Source organism: Pongo abelii, chromosome 16, assembly GCF_028885655.2.
Source record: "Pongo abelii isolate AG06213 chromosome 16, NHGRI_mPonAbe1-v2.0_pri, whole genome shotgun sequence".
Taxonomy (NCBI): domain Eukaryota; kingdom Metazoa; phylum Chordata; class Mammalia; order Primates; family Hominidae; genus Pongo; species Pongo abelii.
The window spans coordinates 93,518,120-93,546,044 of NC_072001.2; the positions used below are offsets into that span (position 1 = coordinate 93,518,120).

A 27,925-nucleotide genomic window follows, 5' to 3' on the forward strand; every position below is an offset into this window, starting at 1 on the left:
AAAGTGGAGCCCTGTTTCAAAAAAAAAAAGGAGACATTAAAGTTTAGAGGGGATATCTATATATATAGAATGAAAGCCCTGATTGATTTTTTTTGAGACGGAGTTTCATCCTGTCGCCTAGGCTGGAGTGCAGTGGCGCCGTCTTGGCTCTCACTGCAACCTCTGCCTCCCAGATTCAAGCGATTCTCTTGCCTCAGCCTCCCGAGTAGCTGGGATTACAGATGCGCACCACCACACCCAGCTATTTTTGTATTTTTGTAGAGATGGGGTTTCACCATGTTGGCCAGGCTGATCTCAAACTCCTGACCTCAGGTGATCCGTCCACCTCGGCCTCCCAGTGTGCTGGGATTACAGGAATGAGCCACCGTCCCAGCGTGGCATTTTTATACAGCATTTTGTGAACACCTTCTATGTATTCAGACACCATACTAATTTGTTTATGTGCATTATCTCACTTAGTTTTTATACATACAAAGCAGCTGTTCTAGATGGTAAAACTCTGTCCCTAAAGGATGAAGTGGCTTGTCCAGTGTCACCAGTAGATTACTAAGCCAGTAATTGAATCCAAGATAATTTAACTGCAAAGACCGCATGTTCTGTTGAGCACACTATACACAGGAAGGCTCTCCAGTTAGTTCCTAAGTGAGAGGAGCTGAGATGTGGATTTGGCTTTTTGGTATTGGAATGTGAGCATAATGACCTCAAAATTAAGGAGAATTTGTCGAATCTCTTGAGGAAACTTTTGCGAAGAGAGTTTTTATTTAACATTTGCTTCAATACAGCCAACAATACCTACTTTTCTTTTTTTTTTCTAGGCAACTGGCCTCCACTTTAGACACACTGATAATGTGATCCAGTGGTTGAATGCCATGGATGAGATTGGATTGCCTAAGGTAACTTACCTGAGATAATAGTTTAGGCTTTGTTCCAACTGTTGTGGCATAACCCCCAAACAACCTGTTCTCATTCTGCCTGTAAAATTATTCTCAGAATCTTTGGTGTTTTTTTAAATACTAAAAGATGTCTTTCTTTTTGACTTAGGAAATAGTTTTGCTCTTTTTCTTTTATAATCCTCATACCTGTTTCACCTTACCCTAGAGAAATTCCCTGTGATGATATCTACTTTTACTACATGAAATTGTAGACTTAGATTTTACTATTTTTCCTTAGATAGAATTCACATGCTGTGAGATTCACCATTTTAAAGAATACCAAATCAGCGGTTTTTATTTATTCACAAAGTTGTTAACATTAAAACTTGACCTTTGGAAATACAAGGAAATATTTTAGAAATCTGTAGGGAGTATGAAGGGTCATTTTATATTTTAAATTGTACAGGTGGTAGAATGACGTTTACTTCCTGGGTCTGTTTTTGGTCATGGCTGCAGTTTTGATTGGAGTGTACATCTTCTGGGTGTTTTGCTCAGGAGTTTATTTAGTGTTGCTTTCGGTGAAATTGCCATCCCAGTCCTGCCTGAATCTGTAACTGCCACACTGTATGGTCACTCTTAGAGACATGAATGGATTGATTGATTTCATTCTTTCTTTTGTTCTCGTTTGTTTCTGTTTATATCCTTTGACATAAGAATTCCGCTTCTGGGAAGTTATCCCAAATAAATAATCAGAAAGCACCAAAAAAAAATGTATACAGAAGGATTTTTTAGCATTGATTATGATAGAAAAAATTGATAGCAAAGTACATGTTTCTTTACAAGGGGTATTAATTGTGTTACAGCCAAATACTAGTGCCATTAAAAAGGATATAAACCCAAATGAAGGGCCTTTGATGTATTAAGTGGGGAAAAACAGTTGAAGGTTGTAAGAGTTTGTGTTCTAGCTAAGATCAGATCACTATTTTTGTGTAAAAATAAAGTGAGTGTTCTTGGGAAAAATTTGTAAGGAGATAAAACGGTTTTCATTTCTGTGCGATGGGATTAAGGGTGGTTTTTATTTTCCTTATACTTTCCTGTAGAGTTCAAATTTTTGTAACCAAAGGAAAATTTATTTTAAAAAAGTGAGGTGTAGGGTATCAGAAGGTGGCTAAAACCATTTTATATTTTGTATTTTGTGCAATATATAAATATTGTATACATTTTATATTTTGTATTTTGTGCAATATATAAATATTGTATACAAATATGTATATTGTATAAATATATAACTTATACAGTATATTACAATATATAATATATTGTAATAATATATAATTTTACAATATTATATAATATACAATATATAATTACATATTGTAATAATATATAATCATATATACTATATATATTATATATACACAATATATTACAATATGTAATTATATATTATATATATATTGTGTATGGATATGTATACAATATACAACAGATATGTATTGTTGCATACATACCTGTCGAATTGTGTTAAATCAGAACTGAGTCTTTGCAGAAGACTACCTTTTCTCCTCTTTTTTTCAGAGAAAGTTCTGAAGTTCTCTTCCTTGCCACTGGTATGTTTGAGAATTAGGCCCCACAAATGTTAGGAAATGCAATACGTCAAGTTCTTATAGCTACGTGGCCTGTCTGTGCACCTGTAACTTTCTTTCCCTGTTTTTTAATATAATACAGTATAAAATACTGTACTATATAGTGTAAAATATTACACTGTGCACCTGTAACTTCCTGTTTCTGTTTTTTATATAGTATATTGCCAGTGGGCAATGACAATAACCTCATTTGAATGATACTAAGAGCTTTGTTAATATTTGCAATTGCTAGTAGTAGTGTTACTACGAGATGCTTTTTTAATGATGTAATTTTATTACCTTTTTTGGTTTACTAACAGTAGTATATTGTCCTGGACTACAATTGCAACAAACACAGAATGTATTAAAGGCTTTCAGGGACAACTTGATAATCATGGTTGTAAGCCTTGAATTGTCCACCCTACATTTAGGCCCAGAAGACCTCTGAGTAATAAGAACTAATGATAACCTAAAAATGTATTGTTGTCCTTAATATAATGTATAATATGTAATTGACAATACATACATGGTGTTTATTGGGATGTCTTTTCTAATCTTTTTATATGGTACATGCTGGCCTATTATAGAAACTTAATGCAGTAATTTTTTGGTTCTTACCCTTTTTGACTATTATAATTGGTACTGTTGGCTGCCTTTTCCCTGAGATATTTCTTAGTTTGATTTTTGAAATTGTTTTTAATCTGCTCATCTAGTCCTGTTTTCTTTAATTATTCTACCTTCCATGTCCTAGTGATGGACATTCTTTAAGATGCAATCCTTGTTAGATACATTTTCCCATTTTCATCGTTTCATTTATTCTCAAGACTTGCTGACATAAGGTAAACACAGTATCTTCAGTTGGCTGCTGGACATTTCTCCTTGGATAGCTTTCTGTCACCTAGAATTTTTCATATCTAAAACTAAATCTACCTTTTCCCCAACTGAACTTCCCTTCCTCTATAATAAATGGTACCATGTCATCATTTTCCCAGTCATCCAGTCTCAAAACCTTGGAGATACCTTGAACTTCTAAATCTGGTCATTCCCTAAGCCTTCTCCATTTATTTGAAATATCTCTTTTATCCATCCACTGTTACAACAGCCTCCCAGCTTACCTCCCCAGCTCCCATCTCCCATTATTCAACATATGCTATGTCCTGTCTCCAGTCGGATCTCCCCAGGGCTCTATTTTTATCCTTAGCTCCAAAGCTAGGCTACTTCTTTATGTACTGCTTATCAAGTTCAGACTTGTCTGACTTTCAAGTTGCTTATAATAATCTGATTTTATCCTACCTATCCAACCTTATTTTTCTGTTATTTTCCAGAACGTATTCTGTAGATTTTAAAAAACAACAGGGTATATTTAGCCTTACTGTCTCACAAACACATCATGATTATTTTTGCTTTATTTATTCTGGCTATTTCTCTTATTTGGAAGGCCTTTTGCTCTCTATCATGATTCACTCATTTCTTTAGTTTATGATTTCACAGTCTTAATATAGGCCTTTAATGCTTATCCAAATTCTTCTCACCTCATTATTCAGTCTTTTACTTCTCCAAACCACTGTCACCCCTTATTTCCCTAAATTACAGATTGAATTGTATGGTGCCACATGACTGTGAGAATAGGTCTTGAAATTCAAGGCTATTCCCAGTCTAAATCTACTCTGTTCCTATCCTACCTCATTCACTAACTCATCGAATGTAGGGCTTCCATGACCCTGGCTCTGGGCTTGATATCAAAGATATGGCAGTTAATAAATAACATAGATCTAGCTCTGCCTTCATGTGGCTTATAGTCTGTTGGAGTAGCCAAACAGATAAACACAAATGATTGATTTTGGTAAGTGCTACCATGGAAAAGTACTTGTCTTTCAAATTCTCTCATACATGCTCTATTCTAGCTACTTCATCTGTGTAGCTTCCCATTTCTCCTAAGCATTAAACACATTTTAATATTTTATAGTTTTTTTCAATGTCTAAATGTAGCAGGTTTCATGAACTAAAGCACTTAGTAAATGTTCATTGTTGAGTTGTTTCTCCATCTAGGCATGGTAGATAGTAACTAGGAGCATTGTAGTTCTGAAAGCCTCACACTCAGATCAGTCCAGTGATTTAAACTGGACTAGAACTTGGTCTTCATATGCCTGTGTCTGGGTCTGAAATAAGTAAATCACCTTCTCACACCTAATGAAATTCAGTGGGTTGACCAAATAGGTCAACTTTTATTCCAAGTAGTACCTTTATTCTGTATTATAGCATTTTATTCCTTGCAATTCTTACGATGAAATGTCTGTTCACCCCAATGAAGTTATTTGCTGAATGCCACCAATGTTTTCTAACTGTCCATAGTTTGATTTGTATTATTGATGGTTGGTGAATGTCAGATGAACACAGTGAATGGATATCTTACTCTGTTTCTTTTATTTCTCCCTAGATTTTTTACCCAGAAACTACAGATATCTATGATCGAAAGAACATGCCAAGATGTATCTACTGTATCCATGCACTCAGGTAATCAAATTTTCTTGGCAAAATAAGGAAATTATGAATAACATCTGAATTGAGTGTGTAGTTTTTTATCCTTGAGGTAAGAATGAAGAAGTGTTTTCATTAGTTTCAAAAGTTCCAAATAGGATAAAATACTGTTATCCGAACAAAATGGTGAGAAACAGCTGTGTTTTTCTAGGGAGTTTGGAGAAGGGATTTATTTATTTAATAGCAGATAATTTGTTCCAAAAACATGAAATCTTTCATAACTGATCTAGTATTTCTGTGAACTATGCATTCACTTGGAGTGCAGTTTGTTGTTCAGTTATCTAGGTCCTTGCCATTGTTAAGCCATTTGTTCATTCATTCAATAATTTTTATAGGCCGGGTGCGGTGGCTTACACCTGTAATCCCAGCATTTTGGGAGGCCGAGGCGGGTGGATCACCTGAGGTCAGGAGTTCAAGACCAGCCTGGCCAACATAGTGAAACCCCATCTCTACTAAAAATACAAAAAATTAGCTGGGCATGGTGGCGGGTGCCTGTAATCCCAGCTACTCGGGAGGCTGAGGCAGGAGAATTGCTTGAACACGGGAGGCAGAGGTTGCAGTGAGCCAAGATTGCACCATTGCACTCCAGCCTGGGCAACAAGAACGAAACTCCATCTCAAAAAATAAAAATAAAAAAAAATAATAATAATTTTTATACCAACACAAACATGATAGTAAGAAATGATACAAAATATATTTTTTTCCCATAATGTCATGGTAAATTTGGAATGTGACTTAATTTTCAGGTCCCCAGAATACTAAATTAAATTGGAAGGAAAAGATACAAGTCTGGAAGGATGGTGGGATGGCATATTAGTAGATGCTTATACAGGTTGAATATCCTTATCTGAAATGCTTGGGACCAGAAGTGTTTTGGATTTTGAAGTATTTGCGTTATACTTACCAGTTGAGCATGCCAAATCTGAAATGCAGAATGCTCCAATTATAGCATTGAGGGTCATGTTGGTGCTCAAAAATTTTTAGATTTTGGAGCATTTTGGATTTTGGATTTTCAGATTTGGTATACTCAACCTGTGGTACAGTAGTGTAGTATTTTAGCAGATTTACTTGATGGCCACAGGACTAAAGAAGAAGATGGCAGAGCAAGTGGGACATGAGTAAGATATTTGCTTGGGCTGCACTTCTTATATGGCATCCTCTATGTGTGCTTGCTAAGTGTTAATTACATTGGAGTGGGTATATAATACGGATCTATAAGAAGACTTTTGTCTCCAGTTTCTTGATCAAACACGTACTAGATCTGTGGTATCATTGGAATCAGTGTGAAACATACAAAAGAATGAATATAGCTGAGAACTTGTGGATCTCGTGTTGAGAATGTAGCAATTTCAAATATGAGTCTGAGGCTGGGTAGGTACAGTGGCTCATACCTGTAATCCCAATGCTTTGGGAGACCAAGGCGGGAGGATTGCTTGAAGCCAGGAGTTAGAGACCATCCTGGGCAACGTAGCGAGACCCCATTTCTACAAGAAATAAAAAATTAGCTGGGCATGGTGGCATACACCTGTAGTCCTAGCTACTCTGGAGGCTGAGGTGGGAGGATCACTTAAGCCCAGGAGTTTGAGTTTGCAGTGAGCTATGATTGTGCTATTGCACTCCAGCCTGGACGACAGAGCGAGACTCTGTCTCTAAAAAACAAAACAAAACATTACCAAATATGTGTGTCTGAGTCCAGATCAGATTAATTCTGGGTATTGTGTTTGGCTTAGTGTTGCATGAGATTTGTCCATGTTGATAATCTTGTGAAGGCCGTACCTGCAGTGGATATCTGAACGTGGAAGCAGAATTCCTCTCTGCTAGTTGTGTAGCCACTACTCTGCAGTGTAACCTGAGTTCCAGGCCCTCACATTCTCCGTAGTAGAGCCTAAAGAATTAACTATGCCTTCCTAGTGGTAGAGTCAGAATGAGAAAGAGAGGAAGTCTGCTATTGTTTTCCATTTCTCTTGAATATGCAGTCTGTGCTTAGAAAGTATATATAGAGCAGTGTGTTTCGTGATTTATGGATTCTTTTTTATGGTGTTTTTCCTGAAGGGTGGATTGGCAACATTTGATAATATGTAGGAAGTATTTATAATTGCTGAAAGTGCCTTCTTTTACCACAAAACACAACCATGTTCAAAGCAGAGTCCTCACCTCGCTGTATTGGATAAGGCTCCATCTCCCTTTGGATCAACAGTGACAGAAAAGTACTACCTCTCTGTCTCCTCCCTGCTTGCTTTTTTTCCTCTGAAGTCTTGATTGGCATTATTCCAGAGATAGTCACTGTACTTTAATCATACTAAATTAAATTACTTTTGTAGATAACATTCCACTCTCAGATAAGACCCCAGTTTTCCATTCTCAAAATACTTGTATACTTTCTTCCTGTTTCCCCTGTTCTGTTATTCTAATAACTGATTTTGGGGTTAAACAGGTCCGTAATCTCTTACCCTAATTTAAAACCCTAAACTATCTGAAAATTGATTTTAAGTTTTGTGTAAGCTCATTTGTCTCCTTAGTATGATTATGTTTGTGTGTTTCTCTGCAGAAAGTAATGTGTTGGATTGAGGATGCTGCCCCAGGGCTTGCTGGGGATACTTTATAATACCATATACACTGTAAATAGAAATACACTTTCTAATATCTCAGAAATTCAACATTCAGACATATCTGGCTCTAAAAACTTGGATAAGGGACTGTGGACCTGTAGTAGATTCTGTTTCCTAATCACCTGCTGTGTTCCAGGGTCTTTATTAATAGTCTTTGAGATTGGCATAGCGACTTCTAGGTTACTCACCATTCACAGAAAAGATAATTAGTATCCAGATAGGTTAACATAGCTTCCTTCTGCCCATTGCTACAAAGTACAGCTTAAGTAGGAAATAAGAAAAATAAATCTAAGTGCAGTTACAGGCTGACCCATTATAGGTGCCTAACAGTATATTTGTAGACGTAGGCATGGGAGAGCAGGAGCAAAGATTGGAAAGTGCTGTTCACCATTAGGGTTTATAAGTTTCAGTGTGAAGCTAAGTACTTTTGATTGTGGGTAAGAGGTCTTAACTGGCCATTTTGAATCCTTTCATAGCTCCAGTATCTCCATAAAATACTCGTAATAATTAAAGAGAGTTAAAGATGGTGCCCATGTCTACTTTTTATATCAGACAGTGATACGGTTCTGGCACCTTTGATTTACCATTGAAAGACATTAAAAGCTAATTCAGTGTTCCTGGTACTGTGAAAGCAACTGTTATTAGTCCGTTCTTGTACTGCTATAAAGAGATATCTGAGACTGGGTAATTCATAAAGAAAAGAGGTTTAATTGGCTTAAGGTTCCACAGCCTGTACAGGAAGCATGGCTGGGGAGACCTCAGGAAACTTATAATGATGGCAGAAGACAAAGAGGAAGCAGTCATGTCTCACATGGCAGGAACAAGAGGAAGAGAGAGGTGGGGAGGTGCTTACATACTTTTAAAAAACCAAATCTAGCAATAACTCACTCACTGTGAGGAGAATAGCACCAAGGGGGAAATCTGCCCCCATTGATCCAATCACCTCTCACCAGGCCCCCACCTGGGGATTACAATTTGACATGAGATTTGGACAGGGACACAGACCCAAACCATATCAGCAACATTCTTGAACTTTCTTAAAATTTCTTGTTCCCTATTTCCAAGTAGGAATAAATGAGAAAGAAATTCTTGGAGAAAAATATTCTCTTAATTAAGAATGCAGATGTGATGTATTAGTGAGAAAAATATATAAGGGAACATATTACATGTATAGAAAGTTATTAGTTATTTTGCTTTGGAATTTCTTTTTTAAAGAGGCAGGGTCTTACTCTTTTGCCTAGGCTGGAACGCAGAGGTGTGATCTTGACTCATTGTAACAACCTCCCAGGCACAAGCTATCCTCTTGCCTTAGCCTCCCAAATAGCTAGGACTACAGGCATGCACCACCATACCTGGCTAATTAAAAAATTTTTTTTGTAGAGACAAGGTCTTGCTATGTTGCTCAAGCTGTTTTGAATTCCTGACCTCAAGCTATCTTCCTGCCTCTCCTTCTCAAAGTACTGGAATTACAGGTGTGAGCCACTACACCCAGTCTGGAGAATTTTTTGAATACGTTTAAAATCTGAGAGAGGCGCTTTATATATCCATCTTGAGTCTTTTACCTGAAAGAAAAGCATTTAATTATATACATATGACTTATACTTGCACTTCTCTGAGAAAATAATTAGCTTCTGTGGATGTATAAATTCTAGTGTGTTTTGAGAATACTTGATTTGTTTTTTTGTTTTTCTATTATACATTTGGGTTTATTTTATACAATTTAAATTTTGATCAGTTCTGTGATTGCAATGTACGTGATGCGTGTTTGTATTTAGATGATATTGAGGTTTATAGATTATTTACAAAAACTGTGTACCACTTAAAGTTTCTATGATTTATTTCTTACATATTTCTTATTTCCCTGCTTACTTTAAACTGTCAATATCTTGCTTTTGTCAGTATCTGTAAAGTACCCTTCTGATCTCTTCTAATTTATTGGTTCTGATCAGTTAGGGCTTTAGAATCCACTTAACACAGGCTTATGGACATTAATTTATCCGTCCGTCCATCTGTCAAATATTGATTAATGTTTATTAATATATGCTAGGCTCTGGGTAGACATTAGTGAATGAGCCCTGTATTGTCCCTGCTTTCATGAAGCTTAGAGTCTAGTTGATTTTTTTTTTAAGTTTAAAAAGTAAAAATAATTTTCACCAACCTGATAATTAAAAAGTAAAAATATATGAAATATTCTTTATCTAAAACTGTTAAATTACCTGAATTAAACTTTTCCATCAGTAATATGAATTCAGTTTAAGTAAGATTTGCCATCTGAATCATTTTTATGAAGCTTTTCTAAAATGTCTTGTTATTTAAAACTTATTGATTACAGGAAGGCAAACAAATGAAGAGACACTTCACATTATATTAACATTAATGTTAACATCTTTTTTTTTTTTTTTTTTGAGACGGAGTCTTGCACTGTTGCCCAGGCTGGAGTACAGTGGTGTTATCTCGACTCACTGCAGCTTTTGCCTCCCAGGTTCAAGCAATTCTCCTGCCTCAGCCTCCTGAATAACTGGGATTACAGGCACATGCCACCACGCCTAGCTAATTTTTAGTAGAGGCAGGGTTTTGCCATGTTGCCCAGGCTGGTCTCGAGCTCCTGATGTCAGGTGATCCACCCACCTCAGCCTCCCAAAGTGCTGGGATTACAAGCATGAGCCACTGTGCCTGGCCATTAACATCTAATTATACATTGAGTTTGTGCCAGAACCGGGACTTGAATTTGTGCCTACTGGTTTCTTCCAGTCCAGTGCTCTTTGCGTTGTGTTATGTGACTTTTTAGGACAATGTTGTCATTTAAACTAAAAAAGAAAACTCTGAGGTAAATAGCATATTGTAACTACAAAGGAGACTGTTGTAGGTACTGGGAGTCTCAGTGTTCAGAATGCTTCTATTTTATTCTTCATGCTGAATTTCCCCTTTTAAGGGTGGCAGCTAGGCACAGTTGGGAGGCCTAACCTTTTGCATATTGTATCTTCTAGTTTGTACCTGTTCAAGCTAGGCCTGGCCCCTCAGATTCAAGACCTATATGGAAAGGTTGACTTTACAGGTAAGGAGTTACATACTTGGCAGGAAATGCTTGAATTATGTGGAAATAGCCTGGAGAGCCAGCAGTACCAATTTTAAAGACCTAGGGCTTTAAAAATACTCTGGCAATGGAGGTGAAAAAAATATGAATAACTTGCTTCTCTAATGTGGGGTAAAGAACACTAAACGTGGAATTTCAAGCTCTGTTCTCTCACTTATAATGTGAACATGATTAGTGAGTCTCAGTTTTCTTATATGTAAATTGGGGATAACATTAACATATATAAAACATATGATAATGTTAACACATAACATTAAATGTTCGGGTATGTTGAAAAAAGCTTTATAACTATCTTTCCCTTTCCATTCCAGCAAGCATCTGTTGTGGGCAAAGCAAGAGGGAAAGTGGGGAGTGAGATGACACAAAGATGCCAATTTAGTAATTTTAAGATTTAAGCTTATTTGGGTGGGTGTTTCTATGTGTATTTGCTATAGCCAGATGCTTGAAGAGATGAGGGGTTGGGGAAGAAAAGGGCAGTGGTAATACTGTTTAAGGGTAAGATAGATTCAAGTCGTTCAAAGTGGTGATTATTTTGTAGGCTTGAAAGTTTAAAAACTGGTGAGAAAGTTTTTGTCCATGATATTTTTTTCTTCCAGGGAAGTTATTCACCAGACCTGGGGAAAGGACCAGACCTTACATGTTTTCTTTATCATTTGGCTTTCTGCCTTAGAAATGAAATTGTTGAATAGCAGCTAATGATTGTAAAGACTGAGATAACTGACTTAGTTTGTGATTCACTTATTGTTGAGCTCACGTTAAAGCTGTTCCATTTATAAGTTCATTGTAGGAAATGCCATAAGTAGCAATTTTGAAAAACTATTTCCTGTAGGACCTTCTCACTTTATAGTTATTTTTGATGCTCTTGATAATAATAATGTTTGACTGCATTTTATATACCAGTTACTGTGTTAAGTGCTTCCCATACATTGTATCTTTATATCCTTATAAAACCCTAAAAGGTAGATGACATTTTATCCCATTGCATAGTTGAGGAATGTGTTTCATTCTCTTGGTTATGGAAAGGTGCTTAGCTTGATTGACTGGTTATTAATTCCCTCCTGTAGAAGAAGAAATCAACAACATGAAGACTGAGTTGGAGAAGTATGGCATCCAGATGCCTGCCTTTAGCAAGATTGGGGGCATCTTGGCTAATGAACTGTCAGTGGATGAAGCCGCATGTAAGAAGAGAGAAATTTTGTGGGTTCAACTGGGATTGTTGCCACCATTTCCAGTAATTAATTTTACAGTGATGATCTAGGACAGTATGAATCTTGCTAGCAAGTTTAAGTCCACAGATGTAGTTGTAAACACATAGTCTTCCATGCTGTTGTTATTTGGAAATACATGATTAATTCTGATTAAAGTGAAAGCATTTAGAAAGGAAGTCCTGGCTGGGCGCGGTGGCTCACGCCTGTAATCCCAGCACTTTGGGAGGCCAAAGCGGGCGAATCACCTGAGGTCAGGAGTTCAAGACCAGCCTGGCCATGGTGAAACCCCGTCTCTACTAAAAATACAAAAATTTAGCTGGACATGGTGGTGTGTGCCTGTAATCCCAGCTACTCGGGAGGCTGAGGTGGGAGAATCACTTGAACCCAAGAGGCGGAGGTTGCAGTGAGCCGAGATCACGCCATTGCACTCCAGACTGGGCAACGAGAGTGAAACTCTGTCTCAAAAAAAAAAAAAAAAAGGAAGTCCTACATTTCCGTGGCTCATTGAGTTTCTTATTGTTTTATGGTGTTTACTTGGTAATTAAGGCAAATATCTCCAGAGCAAGTGTTCCTTGCAAGGCTCTCTTATGAGTATTTCTCTGTGAGATTCCAAATTCACTATCCCAAACATGGATCACAGATGGAGCTGTGGCTTTGCATACTGTAAGGAAGAGGCTAGGCTCATAGCCTGGCCCAGGGAGCCAGTCTTCGAACCCCAGTTGTTATTTCTCTGTGAAAAGGAGCCTCTGTCTCTAATGGGGGGTGCAATGTTGCTTTCTATTGTGATATACATCCTGTAATCTATATAATCTCAGTGTTTTTGTTGGTTTGTTTTTTTGTTTTTTTTTTTTAGTACATGCTGCTGTTATTGCTATCAATGAAGCTATTGACCGTAGAATTCCAGCCGACACATTTGCAGCTTTGAAAAATCCCAATGCCATGCTTGTAAATCTTGAAGAGCCCTTGGCATCCACTTACCAGGATATACTTTACCAGGCTAAGCAGGACAAAATGACAAATGCTAAAAACAGGGTAAAAATGCAACATCTATTCTTTCTAATTAATTTATATTATTCCGTAATTTGATATGGCTCCAGTTTAAACATTAATTTTATTGATATGCAGTTTACATACAACAAAATTCACCGAATTTTAAATGTACAGTTTGAGTTTTGAAAAATATATGTGATCATTTAACCATCACCCCCAAAAAGTTCCTTTGTGCACTTTTGCAGTCAGTTTCCACCTCACCCACACCGCTGAGCCCAGGCAACTACCAGTCTGTTTTTTATTGCTGCCATTGACCTTTTTAAGAATTTTATACAAATGGAATGATGCAGTATCTAATCTTTTGGTGTGAGACTCCATTTTGACTTCTGCTACTTGAATTTTATATAAATAAAATTCTAGAGCGTAGCCATTAAAATTAATAGTGCCCTTTGGAAAGATTATCTCTAAATATTAACAGTCTTTCCTCTTTCCCAGATTCTCTGGGGTAAAATGTTTGTGTACAATTGTTATGGGTATTTGGAAGTTAGTTAAATGATTCTGACTTGAAAAAACTGAATCTAAGGATCTCATTTCCTGAGGTCAGGAGTTTGAGGCCAGCCTGGCCAACGTGGCGAAATCCCATCTATACTAAAAGTCCAAAAATTAGCCCGGCGTTGTGGTGGGCTCCTGTAATCCCAGCTACTTGGGAGGCTGAGGCAGGAGAATCGCTTGAACCTGGGAGGTGGAGGCTGCAGTGAGCCAAGATCGCACCAGCCAGGAGACAGAGCGAGACTCTGTCTTGGGGGAAAAAAAAAAAAAAAAATTCACACAAATTTATCCACCCCTTGTTAAAATTAGTGGTTGATGACAAAACGAACACAGTCCTGCTCTCAGAACATTCTTTATATCTCTTATCATAGAGCAGGGATTTCAGTTTCCCTGTTAGGTGCCAAACTGGCCTGCAGGCAAGTAGCTGCTGCCATGCTCCTGCCTGCGTCACCAGTGAGACTCCAAGATTGTGGATCTGTATGTGCCCATTCAGCTCAGATCTGAGGCAAGGATGTGCTGCCTCTAATCCCAGCACTTTGGGAGGCTGAGGCGGGCAGATCACTTGAGGTTAGGAGTTCGAGACCAGCCTGGCCAATATGGTGAAACCCCGTCTCTACTAAAAATACCAAAAAAATTAACTGGGCATGACGGTGCACACCTGTAGTCCCAGCTATTCGTGAGGCTGAAGCAAGAGAATCACATGAACCCAGGAGGCAGAGTTTGTAATGAGCCAAGATGGTGCCATTGCACTGCAGCCTGGGTGACAGAGCGAGACTCTGTCTCAAAAAAAAGACAGAATCTCGCTCAGTCGCCCAGGCTGGAGTGCAGTGGTGCAGTCATAACTCACTGCAGCCTTGAACTTATGGGGAAAGCAATCTTCCTGTCACAGCCTCCTGAGTAGCTGGGACTACAGGCATGTGCCACCACATTGGGCTAATAAAAAAAAATTTTTGTAGAAATGGGGTCTTGCTGTATTGGCCAGGCTGATCTCAAACTCTTGGCTTCAAGGCATCTTCCCACCTTGGCCTTCCAAAGCACTGGGAGTACAGGCATTGGAAGTACTGTGCCTGCTTTGTTCTTTATAAAGGGTCTTAAGCTACACCCATATTCTTGGTAGTGTTATGGTGCAGGAGGAGCACACATGTATTTATGTGGTCTCCTTAGACACCTTAAGCTAACTTAATTACGCTTTTTACTCATCCTCAGACAGAAAACTCAGAGAGAGAAAGAGATGTTTATGAGGAGCTGCTCACGCAAGCTGAAATTCAAGGCAATATAAACAAAGTCAATAGTAAGTATGTTCCTGTATCAGGCACTTAAAGGGATATTATAATATAATGTGAATGTTGATCTATTCTGGGACTTACAACATAGTTTAATTTACTTACTTTAGACATTCGTGGATTTGTTTAGCAATAATTACTTATTAACAATCTTGTGTGTTTCTATGCCTCCATTTTAATTATTTATCTTCAGTCAGCCCCTTGTTCCTACACTGACAGTAGCATCATAGTAGTCTTTTTGGCTACAGTTTCACTCTTTCACCCTATTACATGCTTTTAAATATTATTTTCCTGGCCAGGCACAGTGGCTGATTAATCCCAGCACTTACATATCTGTAATCCCAGGACTTTGGGAGGCTAAGGCGGGTGGATCACCTGAGATCAGGAGTTTTGAGACCAGCCTAGCCAATATGGTGAAACCCCATCTCTACTAAAAATACAAAAATTAGCCGGGCATGGTGGCTTGCTCCTGTAGTCCCAGCTACTCGGGAGGCTGAGGCAGGAGAATTGCTTGAACCTGGGAGGCATAGGTTGCAGTGAGCTGAAATGGTGCCACTGTACTCCAGACTGGGCAACAGTGAGACTCTGTCTCAAAAAAAAAATTATTTTTCTATTTTTTTAAAGTAACATTATATTTTTGTTTTTCCTTTAAAGAATAATGCAAGCTGTCTAGAAATAAAAAATAAACCACAAAAATTAGACTCCTTCACTTAGAAATAATCATCACTTAGGAATAATTATTACTGGCATTTTTTTATATGTCCTTCAAAACTGTGTGTGTATGTATGTGTGTGTGTGCATATATATATATATATATATATATATATATATTTTTTTTTTTTTTCTTTAAGAGACAGAGTTACGCTTTGTTGTTTAGGCTGCAGTTGCGATTATGGTTTACTGCAGCCTCAAACTCCTGGGCTCAAGCCGTCCTTCTGCTTCAAATTCCCTAGTAGCTAGGACTACAGTCATGCGCTGCCACACCCAGCTAATTTTTTAAATTTTTTTGAAGAGACAGGGTCTCGCTCTGTTGCCCAGGTTGGTCCCAAACTCCTGATCTCAAGTCATCCTGCCACCTTGGCCTCCCAAAGTGCTGGGATTACAGGTGTGAGCCACCTTGCCCAGCCTCTGAAACATATTTAAACAAAAATGAGGTTATACTTTTAATATTGACTTTTATATATGTGTTACTTTTGGGAAATTAATTTATTGAAATTATCATTTTGTCACTACTCTGCTAAAGAACTCACCATGACTACTTCATACTTGCCAGACAAAATGCAGATCCCTAGCCTAGTGAAGTTCTTTATGCAATATTTCATGCATACAGCTCTTTGTAGAAGCTCATTTGCGTAATTACCTCCCATACTCATTCTGTACATTTTATGACTTAAAAAGAATCTGGGCCAGGCAATTCCAGCATTTTGGAAGGCCAAGGCAGGTGGATTGCCTGAGCTTAGGAGTTTGAGACCAGCCTGGGCAATGTGGCGAAACCCTGTCTCTACAAAAAATACAAAAACTAGCTGGATGTGGTGACATGCGCCTGTAGTCCCAGCTACTTGGGGGCCGAAGCAGGAGGATCGCTTGAGCCCAGAAGGTTGAGGCTACAGTGAGCTGTGTTCGCACCACTGCACTGTAGCCTGGGCAACAGAGTGAGACCCTGCCTCAAAAAATTAATTAATTAAAAAAAATTTTTTTAAAAGAATCTGGCTCTGAAGTGGTACTGACCTGGTATTTGAACTCTTGTTCTCCTGTTAAAAGCTGTGTAACATTGGGCACCTGCAGTAGAGTTGTTAGGCATATAATATGAGATAGCGTATGTAAATTGCCTCTATTTAGTAAGTACTCAATGAACATTGGTATTATCACTTTGTCATGTAATCTCCCTACTGTAATGCCTTCATGCCTCATCTCTTCCTAATCCAAATTGTATCCATCATTCAAGATCCAGTTCAATTTTCACTTCAGTGCCTATCACAGTTCAATATGCTTGACTTTAAAATCTCCTGTGTCGTACACAGGCTCATCCCTATAAATTTGCACTTAATTATATATTGTCTTGTATTGCTTGATCTTTATTTCTGACACCTTTGTAAACTCCTTAAAGTAGAGATTATATATTCTGCTTCTTTTGAAGTCCTCCTAATTCCTAGCATAGGTTTAGACTCACCAAAAAAACTAAAAGGTTTGATTTCAGCCAACTAGGTCAGGCTTAATCTTGTTTTGCTCAAGATATTCATAACAATAATAATAGTAATTGTTCTCATTGTTCATTTGGAGGACCAAATTTCTCATTTGAACTAACACTAATAACTAGAGAGGATTTAGAAGATTTTACCAATTCCATAGGATTGGAGTTCTAAGTCCTGACCAGCATTCTTGTTTTTTGGGTTTATTTATTTATTTATTTATTTATTTATTTTTGGAGACAGCCCAGGCTGGAGTGCAGTGGCGCGATCTCGGCTCACTGCAACCTCCGCCTCCTGGGTTCAAGAGATTCTTCTGCCTCAGCCTCCTGAGTAGATGACCAGCATTCTTTGTATTCTGCTACCTTCTGGTTCATTTAGGATAATGACCTTCCTAGCAGAATAATTCATTCAAGTGTGGATGGTATCTTGTGCTGAATCTGTATTAATCCTTAAGTCAGCAAATATAAACTGGAGTGTCCTTATGGTTGGTTCTCTGTGAGAAGAAAGTCCAGGATGTTTCCTGTTGCATAGAGTACATAAAATATTTTTTGTTTTACTAAGGGATTTTTCTCTACCTTACTGTTTGGTATTTTATAACCTTTATAGTTTTACCTTGCTAATTATATAAGAATCAGTTGTGAGCACATGTAAGGAAATAATAACATGTATATGTTCTTAAAATGTCCTATTCATATTATATAGTCAGAGGAGCAAAATAATAAAAATTCCCTCAAATACCTTTCATTATAGTGGGGAAGATAGACATGCAAATGAGTGCTTTTAGGGCAGCTTGATTAGAGCAAGATGCCAAGAGCGCATGTGGTGTAGTCATAGAATAAAGAAGAGAGTGATGACTTCTGCTTAGAAGTTTGAGCAGGTTTTCAGTGTACATGGATCTTCACAGGGATCCTTAGGATAGATAAGAGGGTGAGGGATAAGGCAGAATTCCCTATAAAAGGACAGTCTTTTCCTAATTGTAGAGAAAGTCTTGAGGCAAAGGAAAGTTAGATGCCAGGAGGATATAGGGACTTCGGGTTCCAGGAATTAATGTAATTATAGATAAGATTCTTTGCCTAGAGCATTTGAAACAGCAATGAGGCCACTGATGCTGCCCCAGGAGAAAGCTGCAGGCCAAACGGTTAAAAATGAGAAAAAGTTTTTATTTTATTTTTTGTTAAGTAGACTAAGGAAAATTAGAGTTATGTAACTAAAGTTCAGTGAGAGAAAGTATTTAAGTAATGTTCCACACTTTATTATCTTTGCAATATAAATGTTTATAGATAGTCATTTAATATTTACATATTGAAGTAGTATGTGTACACTTCTAGAAAAAGCAAAATTTACTAGATGCTTTTGTAGAAAGATAATGTAAGATTCTATGCCATATACCTAGAGAAAGTCTAGTTTGTTATCCAGATTGATTTTATTTTCTGTCCCTAGCTACTGTGAAAGCTCCTTGAAGACAGGGATATTTGTTTGTTTCACTATTATATTTGCAGCATAAGCAGATCCTCGGTAAATATCATTGAAGGAATGGATGATTGGTTGGCTAACAGCCACACAGACCTGCAGACATGGCTTGAGAAGCCACCACCTTGGTATGGTGCTCAGTTGAACGTCAGGTATAAATATTAGGAAGAAATAAACAGTATCTTAGGAGCTTACAGTGAGACCTCACATCCATACCAATGTTTTAACCTTTTCTTCCCCCCTTTTTTTTTAATAGTTCTAGTCTCCTCATTGCCCGTACTTCCCATTTTCTAGTTTGAGACTTTATTTTCCCTTGGGCTGTTTTGATTTTCTTTATAACAGCTTATTAATTTTATTTTGTTTTTTGCTAATGAAAACATTTGCAATTAGTAAGTACTATTATGCCCCAGGTATTTTTATTTTTGGTATTTTATTGATTTCTTTTTGCTACTTTGATAAAATCAGATGTTTATTTGTGAGGGGTGGTAGGGACAGGCATTTTCTCTTCAAAAAATAAGGAAATGGAAAGTAAAAAAGTAATTATGATTCCTTAGTGGCTATAATTTCTGAAATCAGAAATTATCTTATTCTATCTTTCAGGCTAAGAATACCTTTTTGGTTTTTTTTTTTACAATATATAAAGTGCTTTTATGTGCATGATTTTATTTAATCTTAAAAATATTCCTATGAGGGAAGGTATCTTCATTATCATTTTCAGATGAAGGAACATCTGGGTTTTCATTGTCATGTATTGTATTATAGAGCTTGTGTGACCTCAGGTTCTATGATTAGAAGAGAGAATGTGGAAAGGGGGAAGATGACCCCTTTCACTCTGCACAGGTTGGACCACCCTTGATATCTGGGCACTGACTGTTGTGGGTGGAGTGTGTTCAGGAAGTATCAGGGTAATGAGAGGATTCAAAATGATGCTATGTAAGACATGGTTAAAGGAAATAAGGCTGCTAGTAAGGCATTTGCTGTCATAGGGAGGGGCAGTGGAATGTATTCAGTGTGAACTTTAGGGTTGGAGCTTTAAAAATATTTTTGAAACAAAATTGTCCAAAGATGTAATAAATGGCCATGGGAGATACTTTCTCCTGTTTGGTAGTCTGTAAGTATAATCTGGACAACTACTTGGCATTTTAAGGGAATTTAAGCGTCATGTTGGTCTGGATTGGTGTCTCCATATTGGTGCTGAGCTGTCTACATTTGGAAGTTTTTAAGTAGGCTGGGAGTGTGGCCCAGGAATCTGTATGAAATCCAATGAGCAGAACAGCTTGTTGGGAACCCCTGGACTTGATGACTCTAAGGTTCTTTTCCAATCCCAAGAGCTTATGCTTCTGAGAACCACAGAGTAAAGGCTCTCTGAGTTATATTTCCTTATCTGGAACTGAGATTGGTTCTGGGGAAGGAAAACTATCCTAGGCTGTTCTGTTAACATAGTCCTTTCATAAGCTTTTGCCTTTTTTCCTCAGCATTTTCTGCATTAGCAAATATCGACCTGGCTTTAGAACAAGGAGATACACTGGCCTTGTTCAAGGCTCTACAGTCACCAGCCCTGGGTCTTCGAGGACTGCAGCAACAGAATAGCGACTGGTACTTGAAGCAGCTCCTGAGTGATAAACAGCAGAAGAGACAGGTAAACATAGTCTGGATTGAAGCTGCAAGAGTTTGTATATATCCATTCGAATCCCATGCTGTCATTTAAAGATATATATGCTGCCTTTGTTTTTCCCCCTAATACAACTTTTTCCTCTGCATATAAATTAGTTTAAAAAAAAAATCCTCAGGAGGGGGGAGGGGGGAGGGATAGCATTGGGAGATATACCTAATGCTAGATGACGAGTTAGTGGGTGCAGTGCACCAGCGTGGCACATGTATACATGTGTAACTAACCTGCACATTGCGCACATGTACCCTAAAACCTAAAGTATAATAATAATAAATAAATAAAAAAAGAAAAAAAAATCCTCAGGTAAAATACACATTGTCTTCAGCTCACTTTTGCTTTTAGAGTTATGAATCCTCTTTTAAAATAAACAGACAATACCTACCCATCCCCAGTCTAACTACTCCTTCACTTCAGCTGTCTCTCTCTCCAACTAAAAGACATTGGGGAAAACCTGAATATTTTTGCATTCTTACGTCAGGAATTTGCACTTTAAAAAAAAACTGCACCTTATTAGTTTGCTCTGGCCAACACTGGAAAAGTACTTACTGTGCAGTCAGGGTAGATTGTGTGGGATTGTGTTTTGTGGGGTTTTTTTTTTTAGAACAAACACGAGGGGCTTTCTTTTTTGTCTAAATAAGGGCAAGTATACATTTTACAAATATTCAGCGTACGTTGGTCAAAGTAAGTAGCGTTAACGTGCTTAAGATTCTACAAACACTTTTTCCTTAGAACGTTTTGAGGCTTTTCACGTAATATGTTGAAGAATGTACTGGTATCTGTAAAGTCACTCTGCCCCAGCTTTGGCAAAGGCATTTGGCTCTAGCTGGGGCTGCCACCTTGGCTGCATGTAGCCTGAGCTGTCACTTATGACTATGGCTGTCTGTCCCTAGTGACTGCTTTTGAGAGATGAGAACCTTAAGGCCTGGAGTCGTAGGAATGAGTAATCTTTACATAATTTTCTTTGCTTTTCTCAGAGTGGTCAGACTGACCCCCTGCAGAAGGAGGAGCTGCAGTCTGGAGTGGATGCTGCAAACAGTGCTGCCCAGCAATATCAGAGAAGTAAGAGTCCATTGAAATAGTATGGGAGGAAGGTTGTGGCTTTGTGTTATTGAAGGGTCTAAAGTTAGCTTCTGTCACCCTCATCCCCCACCCTGAGCCTACTAGCCATAACCAACTGCAAGGTACTTTTGGTGGCAGGAGGGTTCCTCCAGTTTGTTGTTGTGGTGGTTTTAATTGCTATGTTAATAGTTGTACATATTTTGAGGGTACATGTGTTTTGTTTTTTAAACCAACCAAGAAGCACTGACACCAACCAAGAAGCACTGACGTATGATATTTTGATACATGCATACAATGTGTTATGATCAAATCAGGGTAATTGGAATATTTGTCACCTAACACATTTATCTTTTGTTGATTTTGGGGACATTCCAGTTCTTCTGTTTTGAACTATACATTATTGTTAACTATCATCATCCTACTGTGCTATCTAACACTAGACCTATTCCTTGTATCTAATGGTAATTTTGTACCCATTAGCCAACCTCTCTATCTCCTCCTCCCCAAACCCTTCCCAGCTTCTGGGAACCGCCAGTCAACTCTGCCTCCATGAGATCCACTTTTTTAGCTCTCATATATGAGTGAGATCAGGAGGTATTTGCCTTTCTGTGTCTGGCTTATTTCACTTAACATGATAACCTTCAGTTTTTATGGCTGAATAATATTCCATTATGTGTATACACTACTTTTTTTTTAACCATTTATTCATTGATGGACACTTGGGTTGATTTCATATCTTGGCTATTGTGACTACAGCTGCAATAAACATGGGAGTGCTGATTTCCTTTCTTTTGGCCATATACCTAGCAATGGGATTGCTGAATCATATGTAGTTTTATTTTAATTTTTTAAGGACTCTCCATACTGTTTTCCATAGTGGCTATAGTAATTTACATTCCCATCAACAGTGTATGCGCCCTTTCTCTGCAGCCTTCCCAGCATTTGTTATTTTTTGTCTTTGATAAAAGCCATTTTAATTGGAGTGAGAAAGTATCTCATTGTGGTTTTGATGTGTATTTCCCTGATGATTGATGATGTTGAGCATTTTTTCGTATACCTGTTGGCCATTTGTGTGTCTTCTTTTCATAAAAGTCTATTCAGCTTATTTGCCCATGTAAAAATTGGATTATTTGTGAGGTGGTTTTTTTTTTTTTTTTGGCTGTTGTTTGAATTTCTTATATATTCTGGTTATTGTTCTCTTCTCAGATGGATCGTTTGCAAACATTTTCTCCCATTCTGTATGTTGTCTCTTCACTTTGTTGTTGGTTTCCTTTGCTGTGCAGAAGCTTTTTAGCTTGACATAGTCCTGTTTGTCTATTTTTGCTTTCGTTGCTTATGCTTTTAAGGTCTTAGCTAAATGGCTTTGCTCAGACCAGTGTCCTGAAGCATTTCCTCAATGTTTTCTTCCAGTCGTTTCATAGTTTCAGGTCTTAGATTTAAGTCTTTAATCTATTTTGATTTATTTTTGTATAGATGAGAGATAGGGATCTAGCTTTATTCTTCTGCATATGGTTATCCAGTTTTCTCAACACCATTTATTGAAGAGACTGTCTGTCTCAGTCCATTTTATGTTGCTATAAAGGAATACTTGAGGCGGGGTAATTTATTAGCTCACAGCTCTGCAGGCTGTACAAGAAGCAAGGCACCAGCATCTGCTCAGCTTCTGGTGAGGGCTTTTGTGCTGCATCACAATATGAAGGAGAAGATCAAAGGGCAAGTGGGCTCATGTGAAGAGAGACCGATCCCTGGGGTAGTAAGTAGGGGTCCTGGCTTTATAACAACCCATTCTAATGAGAACTAATCCATTCTCCCCAAGAACCAATCCAGTCTTGCAAGAGCTCACTACCATGACAATGACACAAAGCCATCGATGAGACTTTTGCTCCTATGACCCACACAGCTCCCACTAGGCCCTGCCTGCCACCACCACACTAGGGATCAGGTTTCTTTCTTTTTCATACCCTCGGGGTGATGTCAGGGATCACATTTCAACGTGAGATTTGGTAGGAACAAATAAACCAATCCAAACCATGGCACTGTGTTTTCCCTAATGTGTGTTCTTGGTGCCTTTGTCAAAAAATGTTCTCCTCATGGCTGTAAATGTGTGGCTTTGTTTCTGAGTTCTCTATGGTGTTGCATTGGTCTGTGTGCCTTTTTTTTTTTTCTTTTTTGAGACAGAGTCTCACTCTGTTGCCAGGCTGGAGTGCAGTGGCACGATTTCAGCTCACTGCAACCTCCGACTCCCTGATTCGAGCGATTCTCCTCCCTCAGCCTCCCGAGGAGCTGGGATTACAGGCATGCACCACCACACCCAGCTAATTTTTGTATTTTTAGTAGAGACGGGGTTTCACTATGTTGACCAGGATGGTCTCAATCTCCTGACCTCTTGATCCCCCTGCCTTGGCCTCCCAAAGTGCTGGGATTACAAGCGTGAGCCACCGTGCCTGGCCAAGTTACTCCAGTTTTAAAGGTAGAACTGGAGTCAATATAGGCTCACTTTGTCTCACACACACTTCATGGTTTGTTAGGGAAATATCTGGAGGAGGTGAGACTTAAGGGATTGCTAAGATTTGGATGGTGAAAGAGGAGAGAAAAGAACGTTCCTAGTGCAGGACAATGAGGGAAAAAGGAGGTGGGAGCTGAAGTACAGGTAGTGAAAGACGTCTTTGAGGAATGGTGGTTAGAATACAAATTTTGTAAATGTTTTGGGCTGAGTTGTGTAAGATCAAGGGGTGGAAAGATTTTAGAAAGCTTTGAATGGTAGCTTAAGCCAGGCAGTAGGAGAAGGAAGAGGTGGTTTAGGTGGGAAGTAGGGGTAGCATACAGGATGAATTGAACGGGAAGAAAATAGGGATGAGGAGAACAGTTAGGAGGCTGCTTTTCGAAGAAAACATCTTTATTGAGATATGGTTCACGTACCGTACAGTTCACCCTTCTTCATACAAAGGAGGCTGCTTTTTTAAAGACAAAAGTTCCACTTCAAACTTCATGGCTGATAGCCACAGAATGTGATTTTTTTTTCCCGTGAAGATTGGCACCTTCTTCCCCTGAGGGCTCTCTAAGCCCACTGCGTTTCTGACTTCTGTTTTTTACACAGGATTGGCAGCCGTATCACTGATTAATGCTGCAATCCAGAAGGGTGTTGCTGAGAAGACTGTTTTGGAACTGATGAATCCCGAAGCCCAGCTGCCCCAGGTGTATCCATTTGCCGCCGATCTCTATCAGAAGGAGCTGGCTACCCTGCAGCAACAGAGTCCTGAAGTGAGTTCACTAAACCTGTCCTGTTTGTGAGCAAAGTTGGGTGGACGTGAGTGTAATACCCACTTCTTCCTGTGGTTGGGTAGAACTTTTTTGCATAAACTTGGTTTTCTTATGGTTTTATTAAACTTACAACTCCCTGGGTCTTGGAGAATGTCTTTCCTCACTGTTTTCCCTTCTGTCCCTTTCTGTACAGCATAATCTCACCCACCCAGAGCTGTCTGTCGCAGTGGAGATGTTGTCATCGGTGGCCCTGATCAACAGGGCATTGGAATCAGGAGATGTGAATACAGTGTGGAAGCAGTTGAGCAGTTCAGTTACTGGTCTTACCAATATTGAGGAAGAAAACTGTCAGAGGTGGGTGTCCAGAGTGAAGGGAATAAATCCGTTACGTAGCTGTTAACTCTGTCTTTTGTATGTCAGTGCTCCGATTTTCTTTGCAGGCATTATTACTTTATCAGGGTCATACTTTTGTTTGGTTCCACTTTGATTCATTTAATTCTTTGTTATGCTGAAAAATATGACATTCCATTCCTAAATATATAAGTAGGCTTATTGAAATATGTTACATAGTCAAAATAACCCTATCTCTGACAAAGTTAAATAATACTTTTTAAATATCATCTAACCCTAGCTAGTTCATTTTCATTCTTCTTCAGTTGTTCCCAAACTGTCCTTTATAGCTGTTTTGTTGAAAACAAGATCTAGCCTAGGAACATGTATTATATCTGGCTGTTGTGTCCCTTGAGTATCTTTTAATCTAGAATTGTCCCTTTCTTCATGAGACTGACTTGTTAAAGGGATGGAACCAATTGCCATATAAGACGTCCTATTTTATGGATAGTTCTAGTTGCTTTCTCATATTTGCCTTATTCCTGTAAATTGGAAATTAAATTTATAGGCTTGTCACGATTCAGTTCAACATTTTTGATGATGTGTATTTCATATTGCCTCATATCAATAGGCATATAAAACCCACTTTTCCCACCATTAGAGATACTAAGATTGATCCCTGGATTAGGGAGACTGCTTATACTTCCATCGCGTATTTACGTTTTTCCCTCATCACTGGAACATCATCTCTTTTGCACCGTCAAAATATCCAGTTTTCCATTAAGCATTCACCTGATATTTTTAACCCAATTGATAATCTTTCCTGTATCAGTACCTTCAGTAAAAGTTGCTGCATGATGATTTGTTGCTCTGTCATTCCTTCTGCATTTATTAGCTCATGTGTAGCCTTTTTTTCTTGTCTATGGAGGAATTGCTTGAACTGCTGCCTTTGATTCTAGAGTTAGTCTTAACGTGGAATGTAGAATATGTAACAGGACATTGAGAATAAGTGATTTCTGTTGCATTTTTGCACTTTGTTTAAAGTAACTATGCAGTTCCAAAACTGGCCTTGAGAATATATCAAATGGTTGGGATATCCTAGCAATCTTTGTTCCTTGAATATTTAAACATGCTGTGCTTAATGCTCTTTTTACTTGGGGGTCTGGGGCAGGTATCTCGATGAGTTGATGAAACTGAAGGCTCAGGCACATGCAGAGAATAATGAATTCATTACATGGAATGATATCCAAGCTTGCGTGGACCATGTGAACCTGGTGGTGCAAGAGGAACATGAGAGTGAGTTATCTTCCTGTCCTCCCCAAATAATGTCACCATTAATGATGATGTGATTCCATGAAGTGGTTCAAAATACTACTCCTAGAAGGATTTTTGGGTGAGAGATGGAAAATACCTATATAACACAAAAAGCTGAAGTCGGATATTGTTTTGAGAACACCAGGCAATTGCTATAATTAGGTATATGTCCAATAAGAACTAAATTTTGGGGGAGGTGAATTGAACCTGATCTGTTATTTTTAAATGCTGTTATAACAAGTACACTACATCGAATTAGGTCAAATTGCACAGGTTGTAGGCATGGTCCTCCACAAGACTCCTCTCACTTCAGACACAAGCTGAAAGCTGCAGGGTTCCCAGGCCACTGTATTTCTGAACAATTGGCTGCAAATTTGGAGGATCCTTCTACCCCCTCAGGTTTAATAATTTGCTAGAATGACTCACAGAACTCAAGAAAATGCTAGACTTAATGATTAAAATTTTATTATAAAATACGTAAATCAGGATCAGCTGAAAGAAGAGAATCATCAAGCAATATCTGTGAGAGTCCCTAATATGAAGCTTCTGTGTTCTCAGGATGTGTCACTTTCCTGGCACATTGATGTGTATCACCAGCCAGGGAAACTCACCTGAGTTTTGGGTGTCCAGAGTTTTTATTTGGGCTTCGTTACATATGCGTGATTGATAGTATTAGTTTTGCGATTAAACTCAATTTTCATTTGACCTCTGCTCCCTGGAGATTGGGAGGCCAGGCTGGTATCACATGACTCTAAGCCTCCATGATTGATCTTTCCAGCATGGCCAGCCTCCATCCTTAAACTCTCAAGAGGCTAACCAGGAGTCATTGGTTGACATAAATACAGGTGTGGGCGGAGGGGCCCACCATGAATAACAGAAACATACCTATCACTCAGGATATCCCAAGGGTCTTAGATGCTCCCCCAGAGACAAAGACCAGCCAGACTTGTTATTATACAGCAGAGTCCTTACAAAAGCAGTACAGCTGCCTAAGATACCTGGGGAGTGAACGTTTCTAATTTTAATTTGTATTTCCTGTGAGAAATATTCATCTGACTTAGTGGGAAGAGCCTTGCCTTGCATTTGGGAGCCCTGTGCTTGGATCTTCTTCTGCCATTTGTTTGCTGTGTAATCTTGGAGAAGAGATTGCTAAGCCTTGTTATTTCTTCTATAAAAGTGTTGAATTAGGTGACTTTTTAAGAACCCTTGAACCTTTTTAAGACTCTTTGTGAATCCTTTGTGACTCAAGAATGTTTTTGATTACACATTCCAGTGTACCTGAAAGCTATACAGGAAGGCCAGTTTCATAAAAATCCTCATCACTTTTAAGTTAGAGCAATTAAAAATGAAACAAAAGGACTTGAGCATTCAATAGGAATATGAATACAAGCGAGTTTAGTTGAAATAAACACTAATTAAAAAATTAAAACAGTGCTGCTTAATGGATGGTAAGTTGCAGTTTGAATCACGGTTACTCTTAGGTGGATTTATGATTAGTTAGCATGTTTCATGATTGATTTGTTTATATTCTTCCTTAATTAGAAAAAAAAAAAAACCTTCTGTCTCTTTATATTTAGGGATTTTAGCCATTGGTTTAATTAATGAAGCCCTGGATGAAGGTGATGCCCAAAAGACTCTGCAGGCCCTACAGATTCCTGCAGCTAAACTTGAGGGAGTCCTTGCGGAGGTGGCCCAGCATTACCAAGACACACTGATTAGAGCAAAGAGAGAGAAAGCCCAGGTGAGTGGCATCGGAATTGTTCTTTATGTTCAGAGCACCTCAGCCCTCCTAGAACAAAGACTGAGGTAGGAATATCTTCCTTGATTCATTCAGTGAATGCCTTCTGGGCACCCTTAGATTC

The 27,925-nt window shown here is 38.4% G+C and overlaps 1 protein-coding gene across 1 annotated transcript in view; it reads left to right on the forward strand.

The window, feature by feature from the left end:
* Positions 1-27,925, forward strand: part of IQGAP1 (IQ motif containing GTPase activating protein 1) — a 113,603-nt gene that overhangs the window by 40,725 nt on the left and 44,953 nt on the right. The window contains exons 4-15 of the mRNA XM_009250154.4: positions 816-893; positions 4,935-5,011; positions 10,632-10,699; positions 11,803-11,916; positions 12,800-12,978; positions 14,692-14,776; positions 19,903-20,066; positions 21,074-21,158; positions 24,256-24,419; positions 24,613-24,773; positions 25,921-26,045; positions 27,641-27,804. Of these exons, the coding sequence (XP_009248429.3) occupies positions 816-893; positions 4,935-5,011; positions 10,632-10,699; positions 11,803-11,916; positions 12,800-12,978; positions 14,692-14,776; positions 19,903-20,066; positions 21,074-21,158; positions 24,256-24,419; positions 24,613-24,773; positions 25,921-26,045; positions 27,641-27,804 (1,464 nt within the window). The remainder of the gene's footprint in view (positions 1-815; positions 894-4,934; positions 5,012-10,631; positions 10,700-11,802; positions 11,917-12,799; positions 12,979-14,691; positions 14,777-19,902; positions 20,067-21,073; positions 21,159-24,255; positions 24,420-24,612; positions 24,774-25,920; positions 26,046-27,640; positions 27,805-27,925) is intronic.